A 19925-nucleotide genomic window follows, 5' to 3' on the forward strand; every position below is an offset into this window, starting at 1 on the left:
GACCCACATGTCGAGGTGAAAGTGCGAGCTGCCATTTTTTTTTGTGATCATTCTTCCTGATTAGTTCATCTAAAGGGAACTATCTACCAGCCACTCCACTTTGACGGTTACCGATTAATTAATCTTGCTGTTGTGCCGAACAGGTATTCGCTTCTGAATTACACAAGTTCTGGCATTTGAACCAGCCTAAAGCGTAGGCGCGCACGTAGCATGCGAATGGCTACTTAGCTGTTGCTGGCTAAGCGTTAGCTGTGCCTGTAAACAAACACTTGAGCAAACTGCATCTCGAGAGCCAACTCAAAAGCTGCACGTTTGTAGTTTCCGCAAAGTATTCCCGTAGGTTAGTGACTAATGGAACATTAAAACAGTGATTTGCTTGAGTAGCAAAGGACGCTCTTTTTTGTTGCTGTTTTAATCTTGCGTGTAGTAGCGGGAAGTGCAACTATAGTTTTGATGACCGTGATCCGAGTGGTTTCCCCCCACTATCTCGAAGCTCCGTCAATTTAGAGCGGAGTCGTGGTGAGTCTGCCCTGAAGGAGACGCGCACCAGTACGCGGACATGTCGTCGTTTTCCGAGGCAGCCCTGGAGAAGAAACTGTCGGAGCTGAGCAGCTCGCAGCAGAGCGTCCAGACTTTGTCCCTCTGGATCATCCACCACCGCAAACATTCGGGCCTCATTGTCAAAGTGTGGCACAGAGAGCTGAAGAAAGGTGAGGCTCGGATGGAGCAATATAATAAAACTCTGAGATCTTATTAGTGACCAGGCATTTGATCTAACCCATATGCCAGTACAATAATGAGTCTTTAAAATGTGTCTCCCTCATTTTAGACCTTGTTTTTCATTGGATTCACATGATTTGGGTATGGTCCTCATGCTGCTCTGCCAATTACAATGTGGGTAATAAGTAGTAGGGACCCATTTTGTAAAAGCATTGCGCTCCCCCCCTCACATCACCCTATTCAATATTGTTAATTGTATTTTAATATGCAATGTTTTAGTACCCTGTATTATATTATTATTATTATTGTTATTATTATTGTTATTATTATTATTATTATTATTATTATTATTATTATTATTATTATATACACTACGCAAGCAAAAATCTCTATTACAATAAGCAACATCACATTTATTGTGCAAAAAGTTTCGTGCAAGAACTTTATTTGGTCTTAAATTTTAGGCTTATGCTAATATGAAGGCAAATTAACCATTAATTAACCTTATTCAACACTTAGTTGTCTTTTAAGCATGACGATGTAACATAATTCCACCAAACAAGTTTGGTGCTAACAGTGAAAAAGACAAGTCAATGCACCTTATATTAGAGCCATTTAATGATCATGGTAGAAATAACTTATACACGTCGAAACAGCTTTCAGTACCTAACTGCAAACTGTAATGAGAACTTAAAAACGGTATTGTTAGAATAAAAATATTGTGTTGATAAAGACACCATGTTTTTGTTGCAGTTGGTGATTATAACTAATAGCTGAGACCTGACTTTACTAATTCTACTGTGAACGGATGGGAATTTATTATTTCGATAATTGAATTCTTCTGAATATTCAATGCGCCTTTTTCATTTTTTTTTGTGCGCTTTCTGAACTGCTCTAAGATGCCCTGTAGCGAGGTAGTACAGTAAACCACAAAGTATGTTCAAGTAATACGCTTTGTCTTTGGAAGGAGCTAAATTTAGTCTGACTTGTTGGTGGAAGTTGAGAGTACTCGCCATGTACATTTTTTTTTAATCAAATCATCTGTAAGCCATTTGGTTTTAAGGATGTTGTTGTAACATGACAGTGGTGTGCCATGAGCTTTTTCTTCTAAAATAAAGTTGTGACAATGTTGTTATCACATTTAAAGTGTAATTTGTTGTCCTGCAGCTAAAAAAACCAGGAAGCTGACGTTCCTCTATCTGGCCAATGATGTTATCCAAAACAGCAAGAAGAAAGGACCCGAATTCACTAAAGACTTTGAGTCGGTCCTCATTGATGCCTGCTCTCATGTTGCCAGGTGTGTGGGGTAAATAACGTTTTTGTTTTTACATTTAAACGTAAGCCATGATGTGTTTTTGTATGTTTGTAAAGGGGAAAAAACTACACCCTGGAGCTGAAACCCTGTGAACACTATCAATCAGAGTGGCATTGTCACCTACTGTAGTGGTTCGGCAACACTTAATCCTAGTACGGCGAGAAAAAAAAGCATTTCCCTGTGTTCCCATGCCCCCCTCCCAAATGTATATTCATCCCCTTTGAATTGTATTTGGCTGAAGAAGATTCAGACCTATAATACATGTCGCATAAGCCAAGAATGACTTCAAGACAAAGTGGGACAGCGTTTCATGCTATGTGCACTTTGAGCACTTGTCTCATTTTAGTGTTTGTTGTTCCACTGAACTCCACTGTCCTCTTGCAGTGAAGTTGATGAGAGCTGCAAAAAGCACATGGAGAGACTCCTGAACATATGGAAAGAGCGCAACCTCTACAGAAGTGACTTTATTCAGCAGCTCACCCTGGCCATAGAAGACTCCAACAGCCCTCAGCCTATAGGTGTGGTCAAATAATAATAACAAAAATCAGAAATGCTCATTAACACAATGTGGAAACACGTTCATAAATTTGGTGCTGTTGTGGGTTTGGTGTTTTTTTTTTTCCTTTTCCCCCACGTGACTTTTGCCCAGCTTTTGCGTAATCAATTATAACCAGGATTATGTGTTTCATGAAATGGTACACGTGTGATATCGTACGGTTTTGCAAATGCCTCATTTACATTAAGCATTGTCAATAATAACTCTTCTGTGCTCTTGATAGTAGAGGAAAAGAAACCGGTGAAACGAAGCTACCAGAAGATCCAGCAAGAGGAAGAGGAGGATGAGGATGACGACTACAGAAGCATCAGCTCCCCTCGTAGCATGGACGCCTCCGCTAATCAACTGGTAAAGGAGGCAAAGCTTCTTTTTGTGACCTTATAGGCTCGGCCTGTCAGACACTTGTATACAGTCATGTGCGGGTTCTTTGAAGTCAATGGAAAGAGCAGCCGTTTTGCTAGTCTACGTGTATTAAAATTCCACATTTTGACGAGTAAACAGCAATGCGTGATAGCTTACTTCGAGCCTTACAATAACGTGAATTTTAAAAGAAGACAAAGTAGTGGAGAAATATTTATAGTGGTCATAATAACAAAACAAAAGTATGATATACAGTACTGTACAGATATGCCCATTTACTCCCTGTCCTGTGCTCCTCGGGTTTTAATTTTTTGTCGAGTCACTGTTTCCTGCTGTCTATTTTAATGTTATTGTCATGCATACTCAGACAGAGGAGTTGGTGAAAGCGCTGCAGGACTTGGAGAACGCCGCATCAGGTGATGCAGCTGTGCGACAGAAAATCGCCTCGCTGCCGCAGGAAGTCCAAGATGTCTCACTACTGGAAAAGATAACTGGCAAGCTGATTATTCCCGATTGTTTGTTTTGTTTTTTTGTTTATTTTCACATACAAAAGCAATTTAAAATGTACATAGATTAAATAAATGTGATGGAGAATGTCTAAAAAAAAACCCTCCAGGGGCTTACAAAGTGGCATTCTCCAGAAATATGAATACATTTAAGATAAAATTTCAATGGATAAAAAAATATGCATCGTAATGGATGTCATACAGATGGAAAAAAGAAACATTCATAACAGGGATAAGGCATACAACATACAACAACTATTGCAAACTGCAATACCGGTTTTCTGAGCGGGATACGTTCCAGACTCACTAGGTTTCTGCCAAATGAAATATGTTTTTTTTAAATATTGTATTAGTTCTGCCACATTTCAAGTCATCCACTCAGTGCTTCTCAATTATTTTCTGTTATGCCCCCCCAGAAGAAAATATTTCACGCCCCCCAACTCTTCCCAGTGTTAACACTAATACTGAGAGCTTAAAGCCCATTTACCTCTTTTTAAACACAGTTTAAAGGGATTTCAACACAAAAAATACAAGCATAGAACATATTGTGACAAGCTGAAAGTCACAAAAATATATTGAACTTCATTCCCTAAAATCCAAATGACATAAGTAAGTAGTAAAACATGCATGAGTATAAAGACAGACTGACTGAATCACTGAATGAGCTACATGCCCCATATGTGCAGATAAGGAGGCAGCCGACAATCTGTCCAAGACAGTGGACGAAGCGTGTCTTCTGCTGGCGGAGTACAACGGCCGCCTGGCCGCAGAACTGGAGGACCGGAGGCAGTTGGCACGCATGCTGACTGACTACATCAGTAGCCAGAAAGAGGCGCTGGTTGAGAGGGAGAAGAAGTTAGAGGCAAGGCAAACTCAAAAATCAAATACATTTCAAAGAACATTGTTATATACTCTCGTAGAGTTTTTCAAATCCCGTTGTTGTGTGCAGGAATACAAGCAGAAACTTGCCCGGGTGACCCAGGTGAGGAAGGAGCTCAAGTCCCACATCCAGAGTCTGCCCGACCTTTCCCTTCTTCCTAACGTTACAGGCGGTCTGGCACCGCTCCCCTCGGCCGGTGACCTCTTCTCCACCGATTGAGTGGTGGAGCTCAGACCAGCTAGCCCCTTGTGTCGTCCCACACCCACCTACCAATACACACCCTCAGCATAACCATTGCAGGCTCTGTGTTGCTTGCTGCGGCCTAATGAGGTCAACAGTTACCAGAAGGACGAGAGACGGGTGGGACCATGGGATCGCCGTCGGGACAATAACTTTAGGTTTTGTGAAATCGCAGCATTCTGCAGAGAAAACAGAGACTCTGTCTGCCTGGATTTTCCCGCTTAGTTTCTACGCCACCAGCTTGGAGTTAGTTTGTTCCTGTTTGGTTTTAATCATTATTTTTTATTTGTATCATGGAAGTGAATAAGGAGGCCAGGTTTAGTAGACCGAAGATCCGGTTCTCGAGGGGCGTTCGTGGTGCTGTTTCTGTTACCTGGATTGCATATGCTTCATTGGCCTTATTAGAGCTTGTGACTACACTGTGGTGAGAATGTACCATTGAGCAGTTGGATTCGTTTTTCAATGGTTTGTTTTGTTTTAAATAGTTTTGGTGGAGGTTAAAGAGCCAGTGCCTTTGTGGCAGTCCAAATCAGAATTGATTTACAAGTTGGCATTTTTCAGATTTTCACAACCACCTGTGCTTCATTTTACCATGTGCAGTAATTGGCAATTCAGACAAAAACAAATTCTGAGTGGCTTCTTTCAATTTCTACTTGAATGTTGTTTACAGTTACAACTAATGCAATAAATAGGGAATGAAATCATGAAGTGCAAATGATTGACTGGAACAAATCCTCACCAGTAATCCACTATATCCAAGTATTGCCCATGCCCCAGTTGTGTATCCAGATGTCACAAAACAGCAACTGTGCGTTAGGTGAGTTTTACCTCCGTTTAAGGTCAGCAAGAGTGAAGTTGCTTCTTTTGGTTTATGTGTAGCTCATTTTCTTTTTGACTTGTCTGCAATCAAAAAGAACTTTGAGATGTCAGAATGTCAGGAATATGTTGAGCTTTCACAGTGTTTGAGAAACCAAAGTGAGTGTGTGTATTTTATTTTTATTTTTTAATCCAGTCAATGGTGGGCCTCCTGACCGAACACATTATTGGCCTATAGTCATTTAAAAAGAGTGTGTGAAAATGTACAAATGCCCGTGCAGCCACCGAAAGCCAGGAAGGACTTCAAAAAAACAACAGTATGTGTCACTGTAGTTTAGTTACGTCTACTCTTACCCTCACGCTGTGCAGCCTGCGTTTCTTTTTGCATAACCACCTTGTACAAGCTGGAGTCTACCTGTAGGGTAGTTTTATTTCTGTAATGAAAGTAATCAATGGATGCCAATAAAATGGAACCATTTGAACAAAAACGTCTACGTTTCTTGAGCACAATTAAACCAGGATATGCAAAAAAAAAACTGACAATGGAAGGACTCACACCTCCAGTTGGATGTTACATTAAATGTGCAAATTTTGATCAGGTAGGTGATTATATTTAATGTGGAACATAACACAACAGTTTGTATAACGTATGCTTGCCAAAACTGACATTTACTCCACAATAACAGAACATTTATGAGACGATGGAGAGGCAGGATTATATGTTGGGTCCCTCGATGACTTCTTGCATATTGTTTTTGGTACCAATATTGTTTACCAATTTTTGGGGGGAAACGAATTGGCGCTAATGTGCTGTATACATTGTTAAATGTGATTATTATAAATTTGTTATCCTTAAATGTTCATGATTTGGCTATTGTACCAATAGAGCGCGTGTATTCTTTTAATGTTTTCATGAGTGTTACGTCTCACATGGTATGTTGCCGTTAGATAAAATCTTTTACATTCCAAACCAGACGGTGGCGACAACACAACTGGTACTTTGCTGATCGGTCGGCATTTTCTTTTTTTTTTTTAAAACAAAACGAAGAAGAATCATTTTGTACTTCCGGTGTGCCATAGAGTATTGTCCATATTCTAGGTTTGTGTTGTACTATTTGCTCCTTGACAAGCTTAAGTAGTTACGTGTCTGAGCGTATAAATTTCAGGAATGTAACGATACGGTCGTCTACTCATGCAATCCCCCTTTTCGATAACCAGCAATTCCTTGTCCCTCATGAAGTAAGACTCGTGTTGTTTGATACAAATATAGCTTGTATCGCTGGTTAGCTCGTTGACGTTAGCTCGTCGTGTTAGTGTTAAACCTTTCGAAACTTGGAGTTGCTCCTTCTAGTCTTGCATGTTAGGATGACGTAAACCCGTTAATCCGATTGCGGTACCCTAGACCTGGTAAATAATTAAATCACTTGTTTTACGACGGTGCTGAACGGCGTGTATAGAACAATTATGTACGTCGACATGTCATGCGTCATAACATCGCACGCTCAGTTAACCGTAAGAATTTCTGCTTCTACTCGAAATCTTTCTGGACTGGACACAAAGGAACATTTGGTTAACTGTATGTTTTTAACGCCACGAATTAAATACGTACAATTATTCTATAAATTTGCTCATGTGGACCTTAGCCGTCCTTAAATTTTTTTCCCCCGAGTGAAGGCATTGCAATACAAAACGTTTGACTAGATGCATTAAGAGTGAGTGTGCTAAAATTGACATTGAGTTTCAGTCTGAATAAAAAATTTCGTTTTCAACACTAGTAATAGCGTTCAATCCCAATGGATCTGAAAATAATTACAATTTGAGTACTTTTGTTTCACTTTGGTTTCCAGCATTTATTGCGCCATTCACTATAATAAGAAGCAATGCAACCACAATTAAATCATTGTTCTGTTTCAATAAGACTCAATATTTTGATTAGAAACCTAATAATAACTTTTGCCACTTCTGTGATCTCTTCAAGTGTGTGTGTGTGTGTTTGTGTTGTTGTGATGAAGGTGGTGGAGAGTGGATGCTGATGGGGGACGAAAAAGAGACCTGGAAAGTTAAGACTCTTGAAGAAATACTACAGGAGAAAAAACGCAGAAAGGCATTAGAAGAGCAAACAGAAACCAAGCCCCCGAACAATGTAAAGTATATCCAAAGACCAACATTTCCATTGAATTAGTAATTGAAATAATCATCCATTGAAAAATATATCATATTTTGCACTTTTGAGATTGATGTAAGTTAACTAGCTGCTGTACAATTTTTTTTTTTTTTTTTACTGCAATGTCATTTTGCGTGGGACTCCATTCATCAGTAATTCTTATTTGTCTCTACTGCAGATTTCCCAAAGCATTGTTCCACAGACGGATGCTGGGGAACCCAAACGAGAGACCCTGGAGGAAGGAGAACTGCGGGATCAAAGGATGGAAATAACAATTCGCAATTCCCCCTACACTCGTCAAGATTCCACAGAGGACAGGTGCTTGTGCTAATCATCACACAGCTAAATACAGATATACAATACAAACTCAATCCTATCCATGAGGCTCAAGTTTGTCTAATTTCAAACCGTATACAGGTAATTTTTCAAAATTGCTTTAGGCTTATTTTCCCTGATATTGGTTGAACTCCAAATTGTGCCACTTTTGTACTTAGGAGGTACAATTGTATGCAACATCAGAAAAATACTGCCTAAAATGATCCATTCTTGTGGTTGGAAAATTCATCCCCGCAATAACATCAAATCTTTTATCGTGCTCTTGTTAAAATGACATTATCTTCAGTCTCAGGGGACCTTGTTGTTAGAGAAATATCAGTCATATTTTGTTTGTATTTTCTATACAGAGGAGAGGAAGATGATTCCTTAGCTATTAAGCCTCCGCAGCAAGTTGCAAGAAAAGAGAAATCTCATCACAGAAAGGAGGAGAAAAGAAAAGACAAAAGACGCCATCGCAGCCACTCGGCCGAGGGCGGTGGGGAATTTCATTCCATAGGTTTTGTAGCACTAAGTGCGCATCTGCATCCACTGAAGGTGTCTTCCCTTGCAGCAGGGAAGCATGCACGGGCCAAAGATAAAGAAAGGGAGCGAGATCGCAGAAAGCGTCAGTGGGAAGAAGACAAAGCCCGACAAGACTGGGAGAGGCAGAAACGAAGGGAGCAGGCCAGAGCTCATTCACGCAGAGAGAGGTGAACACTATATGGAAAAGTCACTGTGCTAGAATTTTTGTTTAGGCGCCGTGAAAGTTATCACATCCCTACTGGAGAAGCTGTCTTGCCAATTACCGTTTCTAGAGTGCAAGGCAGCACAGTGTGTTTAATATGTGCAGCTTAAATACCTTGTGTGAATAGTGTTTGAAGCATTTTATTATTGAGTGCGGCTTTTATACCAGTGAGCGCAATAGAATACATTTTACAGTACTTTGAAAACAAAGTGCAACCGTGTCAGTTGTCAACTGTGTGATACATGTTTAATAGTAATGTTTCTAACCACCAAAAATCTGAATTGACAAAATTGGGCTTCTGGTTGTCCGGACAGACCCCGACTGGAATCTCCTGGGTTTTTTTTGGACCACAGGGACCGTCTGGAACAGCAGGAGCGGCAACGAGAGCGCGACAGAAAATTGCGCGAGCAGCAAAAAGAGCAACGAGAGCTGAAAGACAGAGAGAGGAGGGCCGATGAGCGACGCAAAGAACGAGAGGGTCGACGCGACGGTCAGTAGTCGAATCCGGCTGGTAGTCCTGGATGGTTCATCAATCACTCTCGAGATGTTATAATCATTTTTTTTTTCACACGTTCATTTTGAATATCTGGCCTTACCGAGTCCTGGTCTGATACCTCGGCGATACTGTGTTGGGTTGGTTGGTTGGTTCGTTGGTTTGTGTGGATTGTCTGTCTGTCAGTCTGTCTGTCTGTCTGTCTGCCTGCCTGCCTGTCTGTCTGTCTGTCTGTCTGTCTGTCTGTCTGTCTGTCCGTCCGTCCGTCCGTCCGTCCGTCCGTCCGTCCGTCCGTCCGTCCGTCCGTCCGTCCGTCCGTCTGTCTATCTGTATCTGTATTTGTGTATACAGCATATCATTGTTGAAGCACAAAATAACGATGTTAACAAATTACGCTGTATCATTACATTACAATATATCAGAAATTCCACTTGGTCCAGTAACAAAATAACAATCTAAAATGGTTAGTGAATCAATTTGACATAGTGCAACATTGATTGTATCAGTAAAATCGAAGCGCTTTTAGGAGGTAGGTTCTTATTAAGTTACGAATAAAACCAAACTCTATGGTCCACAGTGCCTTCACACCAGCGACTGTTACCAGACGAGTACGATGAGAAGCCGAAGCAAAGTCACCGCAGTCGCAGTCCTGCTCATGTCCCTCGAGAGAAAACGGAACCTGGCGAATTACGGAAAATCAGTGAGGACAATAATATTTCCTTTAATGCTGTAATAAAGAGTTGGGTAACTCGTGTTTTGCTTGCAGTGTCAAAGGAAGAGAGGGCTGATGTTCAAGACCTACTCGCAGACCTCCAAGACATAAGTGACAGTGAAAGGAAAACCAGCTCTGCTGAGTCTTCCGGGGGTAAGGCGTTATTATCGTTGCAAGAACGAAAGTAAACATGCTCGCTTCAGGTGATCAGCAGGGAAATTTGGGGCCCCTTCCTCATTCACATGTCTCTTTATCTAGCATCAAGATCTGGTTCTGAGGAGGAAGAGGGGGAGGAAGAGGAGTCCAGCAGCAAGACTGAGGGTGAAGAAGAAGGGGAGGAAGAGGAAGAGGAGGAGGGAGAGTCAGTTTCGGTGTCTGGCTCAGAGAGGTCTGAGCAGAGTGCAGGTAAGCAACAATTCCACATTGTTTTACTCTAATCCAGGGGTGGACTGCTTAACAGCGGGGCCTGCCTTCTTGCAGAGGAACTGAGTGATGAGGAGCAGTCAGAGGAGGACTTTGAAGAGGAGCCGGAAAATGGAAATCATATTCCTGCAGGTCAACTACTGATCCTAATAGAACATTTTGTCGTGATGTCTATTAGTTCATTTTGTCATGCCAGTGGCCACCATATATTTTAGTCCTTCTTTGTTCTGCACTTTATTTAGTTTTGTACATCTGCCTTGAAGTTAATAATTCATTAGATTAGAGTGGTCAGTGATTCAATAAATTACATTTGAATCACAAAATGTACTTCACATGTACCACAAGAGGGCTTTTGAAATGCCTGCCCAGGATTCGCAGGCACATCTGTGATCCAAATGTAAATGTGAAGGCAGACCACTGAATGTTTTGGAGCCAAGCAAAAAAAGCCTGTAATCATTTTCAGATTCACTCTTTCACCGCAGACGGTTTGACTTGCTTACTTTAACACTGTGATACTGCACATTATAGTTAGAGTAGTTTAACACCGGCCTGTTATTCTTCATACACGGTTGTGTTTTGTAGTGTGATTCAGGTGTGTGAGAAGAATTAGAGTCCAGTATGTGCATTCAAGTGAACATGCTCCTTATCTTCAACCTTCATTCAACAGTACCAGAATCCCGCTTTGACCACGACACAGAGGAAAGTGGTGAGGAGATGGAAGATGAGGAGGAAGAAGACGCAGGGGATGGTGACCCTACGCCGCAGTCGCAGACCCATTCACGTTCCCCCACACCTGAAGGAAACTATATTCCTGACTCCCCTCCGATTTCACCTGTGGAGCTCAAAAAGGAGCTGCCCAAATATTTGCCTGCTTTACAGGTGCATGTCAACACATCACACTTATTTAGTGTGAGACCATGAACATATAGTGGTCACAGCTCCAATAGACCCTTGACCCTGTTATTATTTGCATCCACCTAGCCAAATAAACTAGGTAGCTCTTCACAATGTAAATAATTGTGTTGCTGTTTTGAAGGGTTGTCGTAGCGTGGAGGAATTCCAATGTCTGAACCGAATTGAGGAGGGAACGTATGGTGTGGTGTACAGAGCCAAGGACAAAAAGACCGGTAAGGTAGTTGACGTGATGCGGCTGTAGGTGTTGCAGATCACGTATGGACTCATGAGTTACATGCTGCGCTCGTGTTTAGATGAAATTGTGGCATTAAAAAGGCTTAAAATGGAGAAGGAGAAGGAGGGCTTTCCCATCACGTCTTTGCGAGAAATCAACACCATTTTGAAAGCTCAGCACCCCAACATTGTCACAGTGAGGGTGAGAAAACATTTTTTCATAAGCGTGTACTTTTCCAGAGTCACGTGTTGCCTTTTAAGTGAGAACAATCTAATGTGTTGTAGGAAATAGTGGTTGGAAGCAACATGGATAAGATCTACATTGTGATGAACTATGTTGAACATGACCTGAAGAGTCTGATGGAAACCATGAAGCAGCCTTTTCTGCCAGGTGATGAATCCTCTTGATGATTATAAATGATGCTTATCACAATTGTTACCTGCTGAAACGACGCCGTTCAACCATCTTGCAGGAGAAGTAAAGACACTGATGATTCAGCTGCTCCGAGGAGTTCGTCATCTTCACGATAACTGGATTCTCCATCGGGACCTGAAGACGTCCAACCTGCTGCTCAGTCACAAGGGCATCCTTAAGGTGGCTTTGCTTTCATGAACTATGAAGCATACAGTCTTTTTTCTATCGCATTGCCACAAAGAATATGTTTGAGCCTAAAGACAAAACATTTGTTGATGGGTGTAGGTCGGTGACTTTGGATTAGCCCGTGAGTACGGTTCCCCCCTGAAGCCCTACACTCCCGTAGTGGTGACCTTGTGGTACAGATCACCAGAGTTGCTGCTTGGAGCCAAGGTAAAAGCACATCTTCACCAGACACATGCATGGCAGCCAGTCACACGACAATGCAAATGCTGTAGCATTTAAAACATAAGGATCACGTCGTCACCACTGATATTTTAACCCCCAAACATATTTCCAAATATAAACCAACATCTGCAAATCACTTAGCTTATGGAAACCCAGTTTTGACTTTTACGCAAAATGATTTACACATGTAAAAGGTCCAGCGGTCGTCACAGCACATCCACTTTCACAGGCGAGACAGACCGAAGTCGAAACGTGCCAGGCAGACTGTCTGCGTTGTGTTTTTATGGACTGCCACTGTGTTTTTTTTTCTCCTTGCAGGAGTACTCCACAGCTGTCGACATGTGGTCTGTGGGCTGCATATTTGGAGAGCTCCTTACCCAGAAACCTCTTTTTCCTGGAAAATCTGAAATCGACCAAATTAATAAAATATTCAAGGTAAATGTTCAGATTTATCGTCACCGTTAAGGTGTTTAAAAACCGGTACCTTTTGCAACCGCGTGTCAGAGGTGAGCTCGCAGCGCAGGTCTGCAGCGGACCACTGGGTGGAGCTGCTGGATCGAAGCGCCGAGGGGAAGAAACCAAGAAAGGCCACCCGAGTTGTCTGACTGAATGATCTTGGCCTCATTCAGGCCTCTCAAATTATCCTACAGTCATTACCTGTGATGAAGCTTTTGAACACGTCTGGTTGAGTGGAAATATCCATCTGCCCTTGCAATAAGAGGGGCCCTGTGTTGTTTGTGTGGTCTTTAGGATCTGGGGTCACCCAGCGAGAAAATCTGGCCAGGCTACAACGAACTGCCTGCTGTGAAGAAGATGTCTTTCACAGAGTATCCCTACAATAACCTGCGAAAGCGCTTTGGTGCGCTGCTCTCGGACCAGGGTTTCGACTTAATGAACAAGTGAGTTCATTTCAAGCTTGATTGAAGTCAAATCTGGTCAGTGCAGTCTGACTCACTGTGGAACCTTTTCAAATTTTAGGCTTGTGTTCTGGTCATACATCAGAAAAGTTGGCATATTTGTGTAGTTGTTTTACATTATGACGTGAAGTAAAACCTTCACTGACAATGGTTTTAGTCATTACTGACAGAATACCCAAATCAGATGTGAGCCACATGCTAATATCAAACAGATATGTCAGTTACAATCAGCAGGATTTGACGGTGGAAAAAAAAGCTCCCTCACATCAACGTGTTCTTACGTTGCTCTTTCCGTCGGTGGCTCCAGAGCTTTTTATTCGCGTCGGGCTTTTCTGGCCGCCTCACTTAAAACATGACAACAGTAGCGGACTGGTGATTCATCAACCTGCCTGTGCTCCTCTCCCATGTTCTGTTTCGCAGAGACACTCACCAAGGTGACGCTCCATACTACCAGGAAATGTTTTCACAAACATAACTATGATAAATTGGGCCTTGTGGTTCCAAGAGCAATTCATCTGGCAAAGTCAGTGTTGTTGAGCAAATTCTAGCAGGAGAAACATGCCTATATATTTACTCCCACCCACAGAGTAGTTGCATGCACCTGCAAAAGACCAACCTGCTCAGTCCAGTCTGCCAAATATAGTTCAATGGAAGTTTTTGGCCCCCCTTCTAGTCGTGAAAAGACAGCCTGGAGAGATACAGCCCATGTGAGGTTGACTCTGTAAAAAAACTTTTTGTTTGAAAAGCGTCAGACAGACCCGCTGAATAAATGTTGAAAGGTATATGTTGGCAACTGAATGTGTTTGCACAATCACACACTAGTGCGTGTGCAAACCTTTTAAGTCCAAGCAAGCCTTTGATATGCAGTTGGGTTCAATCGCAAGTTAACGGTCAAGTGTTAACACAATCTCCAACCTGAAATATTCCCACCCTGATGTAAAGAACCTCTAGAGCAATATTTCCAACAGCAGTTACTGCTCAGTAGTGCTTCATAAGGAAAGAATTGTGCGCACGGCATCGAGTATATTGAGTATTGCGTGTGTTACCATTGGGACTGGGCGATATGCAAAGGTTCCCAAGCTGCGTGAAGACAAAATCGAGCACCTAGAAAAATTATATAAAAATCATCTTTTGCATTTTTTTTTTTTTAGTGGTGGAAGCACATCATCACCAAGCTGCCTGATCACACTTTGTAGGACTGCCCTTCAGTGAATGTTCTGAGATCCCGGTTATGAGGCATTATAGTATTGACCATGCATTGTTTCAGGGCTCGAAACTAACGATTGCCCGATTGCCCGGGGCAAGTAGCGATGGCAGACGGGCAAGTAGAATTTTTTCCTCACTTGCCCGAACTTGCCCTGCCATAATACCATGTTTTCAAGCTGTAAAAAGACGATTTTGTGCATAATTTCTCGCAACTTCTGCCGCTTCTGGTCCGACATTTTGTTTTCTAGGGAGCGGTTAGTTTCTCGTGTAAGTCTGCAATACATTGATAACGGCAAAGCGCTTCGTAATTAAATGCATGCTCTCTCACCCGTCCCTGGCTCTTCTGCGCCTGCGCACCAGCAGAGCTTGTTTCCGGTTGGCGGATACGAAGGCATATGAAGGCAAAACTTATAGTGTTGTCTTTTTTATTGCAAAAATGTGTCGGGCAAGTAAAAATCCACTCCAAAAAAATTCGGGCAAGTAAAATTTTGTTTTCGGGCAAGTAAAATTTTCTCCAACTTGCCCGAGGGCAACTTGGGCAAAAAATAAGCTTCGAGCCCTGTGTTTGCACAAATGTTGTGCGCCTTCGCTCATGTTTTTTTTTCTTAAGTCCACAAAGAGGACTCTGAAAATAAGAGGGCAATAAATCTCAAGTGCCGTGGCTGTTACGGTGTCTTCACATGAAGTGACTGTGCATTCTATTCCAGATTCCTCACCTTCTGTCCCACTAAGAGGATCTTGTCGGACGAGGCACTCAAGCACGAGTACTTCCGGGAGACCCCGCTGCCCATCGACCCATCCATGTTCCCCACGTGGCCGGCCAAGAGCGAGCAACAGAGGGTAAAGAGAGGCACCAGTCCTCGGCCGCCCGAGGGAGGCCTGGGCTACAGTCAACTGGTAAGGCCATTAAGTCCAACTTTCTCCATTACATAAAGCTGGTAGTCTTTCCGAAGGCTGCCTGTGTTAAATAGATTAAAGGCCGACAAGCCTCTGCTTTGTGTCTGCTTAGTTCCTTCTCGTGTTTTCCATGATGCGCAGCCTGCCGCTTCTAATGTTTTCTGCAGTGGTACTACCCACAAGGAAGTTCAATTTCCACTATACGGGAATTTTATCTTTTGCAATACCCACGTCAAAAAATATCTTGTGACATAAGAGTGGAGGAGTTGAGGATTATAGAATTGTTCAATTTATGCTTTATTTGAAGTACAGTCTACTAGAGTAGTACTTTATTTGTTCCTGGATGCTGGTTGCAGGGTGAGCACCAATTTGTTCATGTCCAAATTTAATCTTTCTTATACAAGTGCAAAACAAATAAGCAGTAAACCACTATAAAATGTCAATTATGAGAGTGCATCTTTGGTTGTTGTTGTTTTTTTGGGAGGGGGGGGTTAAATTGCAAAAGATTATTACATATAGTAGTGTTAGTCTTCATTTACAAGCATGGTCAAGGAACAAATTATTATCATATCCTAAGTACTGAGGTTACCCTTGTCTGCAAGCTGAATTCTTGCGGTATTTGTTAGTTAACAAAAACCCAGAGAATCCATCTTGTTCTGAGCTTGCTGGTTTTCTCCGAGCCAAACAACTGGTGGTGCAAACCAATCAAAAAGCCGCAATGTGTTTGGGGCTGGGACATGCGGCTGTGATAAAAACAAGAAGCGCCGAGGCGGGGGCGATAATAAACCAAACGGGGCGCTGTTCTCAAGACGCCCTTTATCTACATTTCCATGACAGAAATGACAACTATCATAAACCGCCATCGCGTTACCATCATCAGCTGGCCAAAAGAAGGCCAGTGGCGATTATCATCTGTTGTCGTGATTGGTCCAAATAAAAGTTTGACATCGCTCAAATCAGGTTTATGTATTTTGCGCTGTATGTCCTGCCTCTCCTGAGCAGATCACAGTGGAGCAGTCCCACATTGATACTGTGAAGAACTCCTTTGATTCATGCAGCAATCTGGCTCTTGATACTTTAAAGCAGTGCTTCTCAATTATTTTCTGTTACGCCCCCCCCCCTAGCAAGAAGAAATCTATTCGCGCCCCCCCTCCCCACCGTGACTATCCTAACTTGTCTTGTAAGTCGTAAAATGTTGCACTGTCGCAAACGTGACAGAAGTAACAATGAGAGCGCCACTGCCCCCTGCTGTAGTAAACCCGCAATTACACTTTATTCTAGTACTGCCCAAAAAAAAGCCTGTTCCCCAGGGTCACACGCGCCCCCCCAGGAATAGCACCGCGCCCCCCTTGGGGGGCGCGCCCCACTATTTGAGAAGCACTGCTTTAAAGTAATGCTGTAGCTTAACATTTTTTTAATAATTGATAAGTCTGTCAATTAATTGATCAGTCAGATTAAAAACATATAAAATATTGTTCAAAAACACTGAAAATTTGACAGTGCACAATTATGAGTCAAATATCGGTTTTGTCTGTAACATGTCAAATAGGGAAAGATGTTACTCATTGTTTTCCAAAGTAAAAGCAGATGTTTTATTTTGTCAACTTTACACAAATTGGACAATATTTTCTCTTGAGAATCTGAATTTCTGAGCTGGACAATTTTCAATAACAAAAAGATTAATTCATTAATTGATAATAGTTGGCCATTAATTATTATTGTTGCATCGCTAATCAAGAAACCGCCAGTCCTGGAACTTTTCTGACACGCATAGTATTGTCCAATTTATGTTACGAAAAGACTAGATTTTGAGTTTGAAAACCATGCGGTAACAATTGACTCTACTACAAAAATCAACACTGTATTGTACTATTTAATGTCATTTGTTGATGTTGTACAACGATTGTGTTAAGCTGATCTTACTGTGGGTCATGTCCCTATACCCCATTCTTAAACCTCTGCCATGTTGTTTGGTACTTCTGACTGCAGGGGGATGATGACCTAAAAGACACAGGCTTTCACCTGACCACCAGCAATCAGGGAGCGTCTGCAGTTGGTCCTGGATTCAGCCTGAAATTCTGAGCATGCTCCCTGGCTCATAAAGACGAGCGCACCCATGGAACGCTGCCACTGGAATGAACTGCAAAGCAGATCAATACGCCATCAGCGCCAACTGTTGACGAGGACTGTCTCTCACAAGAATGGTGGCTATGACGTGTTTCAAAATGGTCAACTCTCCTCCACCTGTGTTATCACATTTGAGGAGTTTAGTATATTGTATTAGTTTTGCTTTTTTACATTTGTGAGCGGTTCCAATTTTATGAATGGTGATGATGTTGCGTCAGTGATGTGAAATTGTTTTCCATCTGACACAACTACTCAAAACTCTCTGTTCGCTCAAATGAAAAGGCAATATTTTTTTTTTTAAAGAAGAAATAAAGAAAAATAAATGTCTTTTGTAATTGGATTGCTTTGCACACACAACGGTACTTTGCCAGAGCGGCAGGAAAAAACACCCCCTCTTTCGAGCTGTCCAAGATGATGTCATTCTGCTTGTCGCCACGTAGTCTTTGCTCTGCCATTTCTAATTAAATGGGTCTTCAGTGATAGAATTGAATACCGTTTTTTTCCGTGTATAGTGCGCCCCCATGTATAGTACGCACCCCTAAAAATGGCATGCTGATGCTGGAAAAAAGCTTGTACCCATGTATAATACGCACCCAATTTTTATGAATTTTTTTTAAAAAAAAAAATTTTTTTTTTTTTTTTTTTTAAGTCCCAATGACAGTCACACACGCAGGGAGGCAATGGGTCCCATTTTTATAGTCTTTGGTATGGTCTTAACTAGGCTGGATGTAATTTTTTTTGTTGGCGTTGATTTCTCCGACTGCCCGTAAACGCACCACCGCGCTCCGTGCGCATGGAGCGTGTTTGAAGTGAACAGCAGAGAAGAAAGGAACAAGGCAAAGTGTTGTGAAATAAAATATTACCTGTAATACGGATTTAGGTAGAGAACTGAACTCTCGCTCTTTATATAGCTGACGTGTCTTGCTCATCCGTTCTGCGCATCTGTAATGGCGGCCTCCGTATGATATCCGGTTTGCGTGTGTGCGAGAGCGAGATAGAGCGAGAGAGAGCGCGCGAGAGAACGCTCAACCGTAGCGCGCCGCCGACCGCCCAACTGCACCGGGCTGGTCGATTATTGTGACAGAGCCGTCGCTGAAATTTAGAAGATATTTTTAAAGTCCTGATGTGCTTTCTAAAATTTAAGTGGACCTCAGTGCGCACTGCGCAGGGAGCTTAATTTGGTGCAGCGCGCCGGGCGCTCACTGTCGCATTGCTTAAAGAGCGCCTTTGTGTTTTAGGATGAACAGCAGAGACCAAAGGAAGAAGGCAAAGTGTTGTGAAATAAAATATTACCTGTAATACGCATTTTGTTATTTGCTGATTGAAACTGCTAATTAAACTGTGAATTGAAACTAATAGGAAGAAAACAACTCTCGCTCTTTATATAGCTGACGTGTCTTGCGCATCCGTTCTGTGCATTTTATTTCACAACACTTTGCCTTTCTTCTCTGCTGTTCACTTCAAACACGCTCCATGCGACCGCAATGCTCTCGTATCAGACGCTTGCTCGATCACCTGCTCGTTTGCTATCCCGTGCGCGCACGAAGCGCGGTGGTGCGTTTAAGGGCAGTCGGAGAAATCAACGCCAACAAAAAAAATTACATCCAGCCTAGTTAAGACCATACCAAAGACTATAAAAATGGGACCCATTGCCTCCCTGCGTGTGTGACGATCATTGGGACTTAAAAAAAAAATAAATAAATAAAAAAAATTTTTTTTTTTTTTTTTCTTTTGTACCCATGTATAATGCGCACCCCGGATTTTAGGACAATAAATTAGTAAAATTTTGCGCACTATACACGGAAAAAAACGGTAAATCAACTCTTGGATTCATGGCCCACAAAAAAATCAAATAAGCGGCACACGTCTGCTCAGTCCAAGATGTTGTGACGCTTTAACAAAACAGACCGACAAAGAAGTCATTTATTGAGTTTGATCGGTCCCCCTGCCGTGGAGCTCTTCTGTTCAATGTTCCACCTGGTGCGTTGAAGAAGAGCAGCTGGTGGATCATGTGACTGATGGTGTTTGGCACGAGACCGTCTGAGGAAAGCAAGTGAAGCGTGTGAGGTGTTCCACATGTGCTTGCAGATCCAAATACTGTACTTCCAAAGGCCAGAGGAAACACTGCTTGTTCTGGATTTAAAAGAACTCTTTTGGCCGAGTGTGTACACTGTCGTACAACTCGCCTTCTGTAACCTCACCCCGAAAATAATAAAAGCCACGCTAGATATATTGGGTTGTCGGGGATGGGTCGTCAGTTTATTAACTGAATTCCTCTATTGTGGTTTATTTAAGTGATTTTGAATTAAATCACTGGAATCCGTTTGTCTTCCATCTTTAATGGTTATTATTCCAAGATGATTATGCTGGCCATCCACAATGCAAAGAGATCCAATACAAGAACAGTTTCAAATGTTCAGTCTGTACAAGAGAAAACTGTTCAGACCCCCCATCCCCACAAAAAAATCTAATTTTTGTGTTTTTAATGAGGAAAGTATCACTGGACTTTATAGAAAACAGAGGAAATGCTATGAGTGGGAAGTGGAGGCTATTCTTAAGGCAAAGTTTGGTTGTTCTAAATA

At 42.1% G+C, this 19925-nt stretch overlaps 2 protein-coding genes across 6 annotated transcripts; both read left to right on the top strand.

Moving 5' to 3' along the window:
* Positions 1-4: 4 nt before the first annotated feature.
* On the top strand, positions 5-5881 carry rprd1b (regulation of nuclear pre-mRNA domain containing 1B). 2 transcript variants are annotated; one of them, XM_061272055.1, is made up of 8 exons: positions 5-143; positions 494-710; positions 1888-2026; positions 2420-2553; positions 2815-2939; positions 3319-3445; positions 4144-4319; positions 4407-5881. In XM_061272055.1, exons 2-8 carry the CDS (start codon positions 560-562, stop codon positions 4554-4556), a joined length of 1002 nt encoding a protein of 333 aa, XP_061128039.1. In that variant the 5' UTR covers positions 5-143; positions 494-559; the 3' UTR covers positions 4557-5881. The 2 variants fall into 2 exon arrangements, with proteins under 2 accessions (XP_061128039.1, XP_061128040.1); XM_061272056.1 differs by having other exon boundaries at positions 21-710; positions 1888-2017.
* A 529-nt stretch (positions 5882-6410) lies between these two features.
* On the top strand, positions 6411-17670 carry cdk11b (cyclin dependent kinase 11B). 4 transcript variants are annotated; one of them, XM_061271906.1, is made up of 20 exons: positions 6460-6632; positions 7406-7536; positions 7736-7875; positions 8241-8368; positions 8444-8582; positions 8932-9107; positions 9688-9810; positions 9877-9975; positions 10081-10227; positions 10303-10377; positions 10913-11124; positions 11282-11372; positions 11454-11575; positions 11659-11764; positions 11847-11968; positions 12074-12181; positions 12515-12631; positions 12947-13095; positions 15027-15216; positions 17206-17670. In XM_061271906.1, the coding sequence occupies exons 2-20, from the start codon at positions 7420-7422 to the stop codon at positions 17296-17298; spliced, it is 2454 nt and encodes an 817-aa protein (XP_061127890.1). In that variant the 5' UTR covers positions 6460-6632; positions 7406-7419; the 3' UTR covers positions 17299-17670. The 4 variants fall into 4 exon arrangements, with proteins under 4 accessions (XP_061127885.1, XP_061127890.1, XP_061127892.1 ...); XM_061271908.1 differs by having other exon boundaries at positions 8971-9107; XM_061271901.1 differs by having other exon boundaries at positions 6411-6492; positions 8971-9107; positions 9688-9975.
* The last annotated feature ends 2255 nt before the right edge of the window (positions 17671-19925 follow it).

Source organism: Syngnathus typhle, linkage group LG2 (assembly GCF_033458585.1).
Source record: "Syngnathus typhle isolate RoL2023-S1 ecotype Sweden linkage group LG2, RoL_Styp_1.0, whole genome shotgun sequence".
Classification (NCBI taxonomy): domain Eukaryota; kingdom Metazoa; phylum Chordata; class Actinopteri; order Syngnathiformes; family Syngnathidae; genus Syngnathus; species Syngnathus typhle.

Coding starts and splice junctions, on each gene's coding strand:
- rprd1b (XM_061272055.1), top strand. CDS start 560: ATGTCGTCGTTTTCCGAGGCAGCCCTGGAGAAGAAACTGTCGGAGCTG. Junction 2,554..2,814: donor CAACAGCCCTCAGCCTATAG/GTGTGGTCAAAT, acceptor TGCTCTTGATAG/TAGAGGAAAAGAAACCGGTG. Junction 2,940..3,318: donor ACGCCTCCGCTAATCAACTG/GTAAAGGAGGCA, acceptor ATGCATACTCAG/ACAGAGGAGTTGGTGAAAGC.
- cdk11b (XM_061271901.1), top strand. CDS start 7,420: ATGCTGATGGGGGACGAAAAAGAGACCTGGAAAGTTAAGACTCTTGAA. Junction 11,765..11,846: donor GAAGCAGCCTTTTCTGCCAG/GTGATGAATCCT, acceptor ACCATCTTGCAG/GAGAAGTAAAGACACTGATG. Junction 12,182..12,514: donor AGTTGCTGCTTGGAGCCAAG/GTAAAAGCACAT, acceptor TTCTCCTTGCAG/GAGTACTCCACAGCTGTCGA.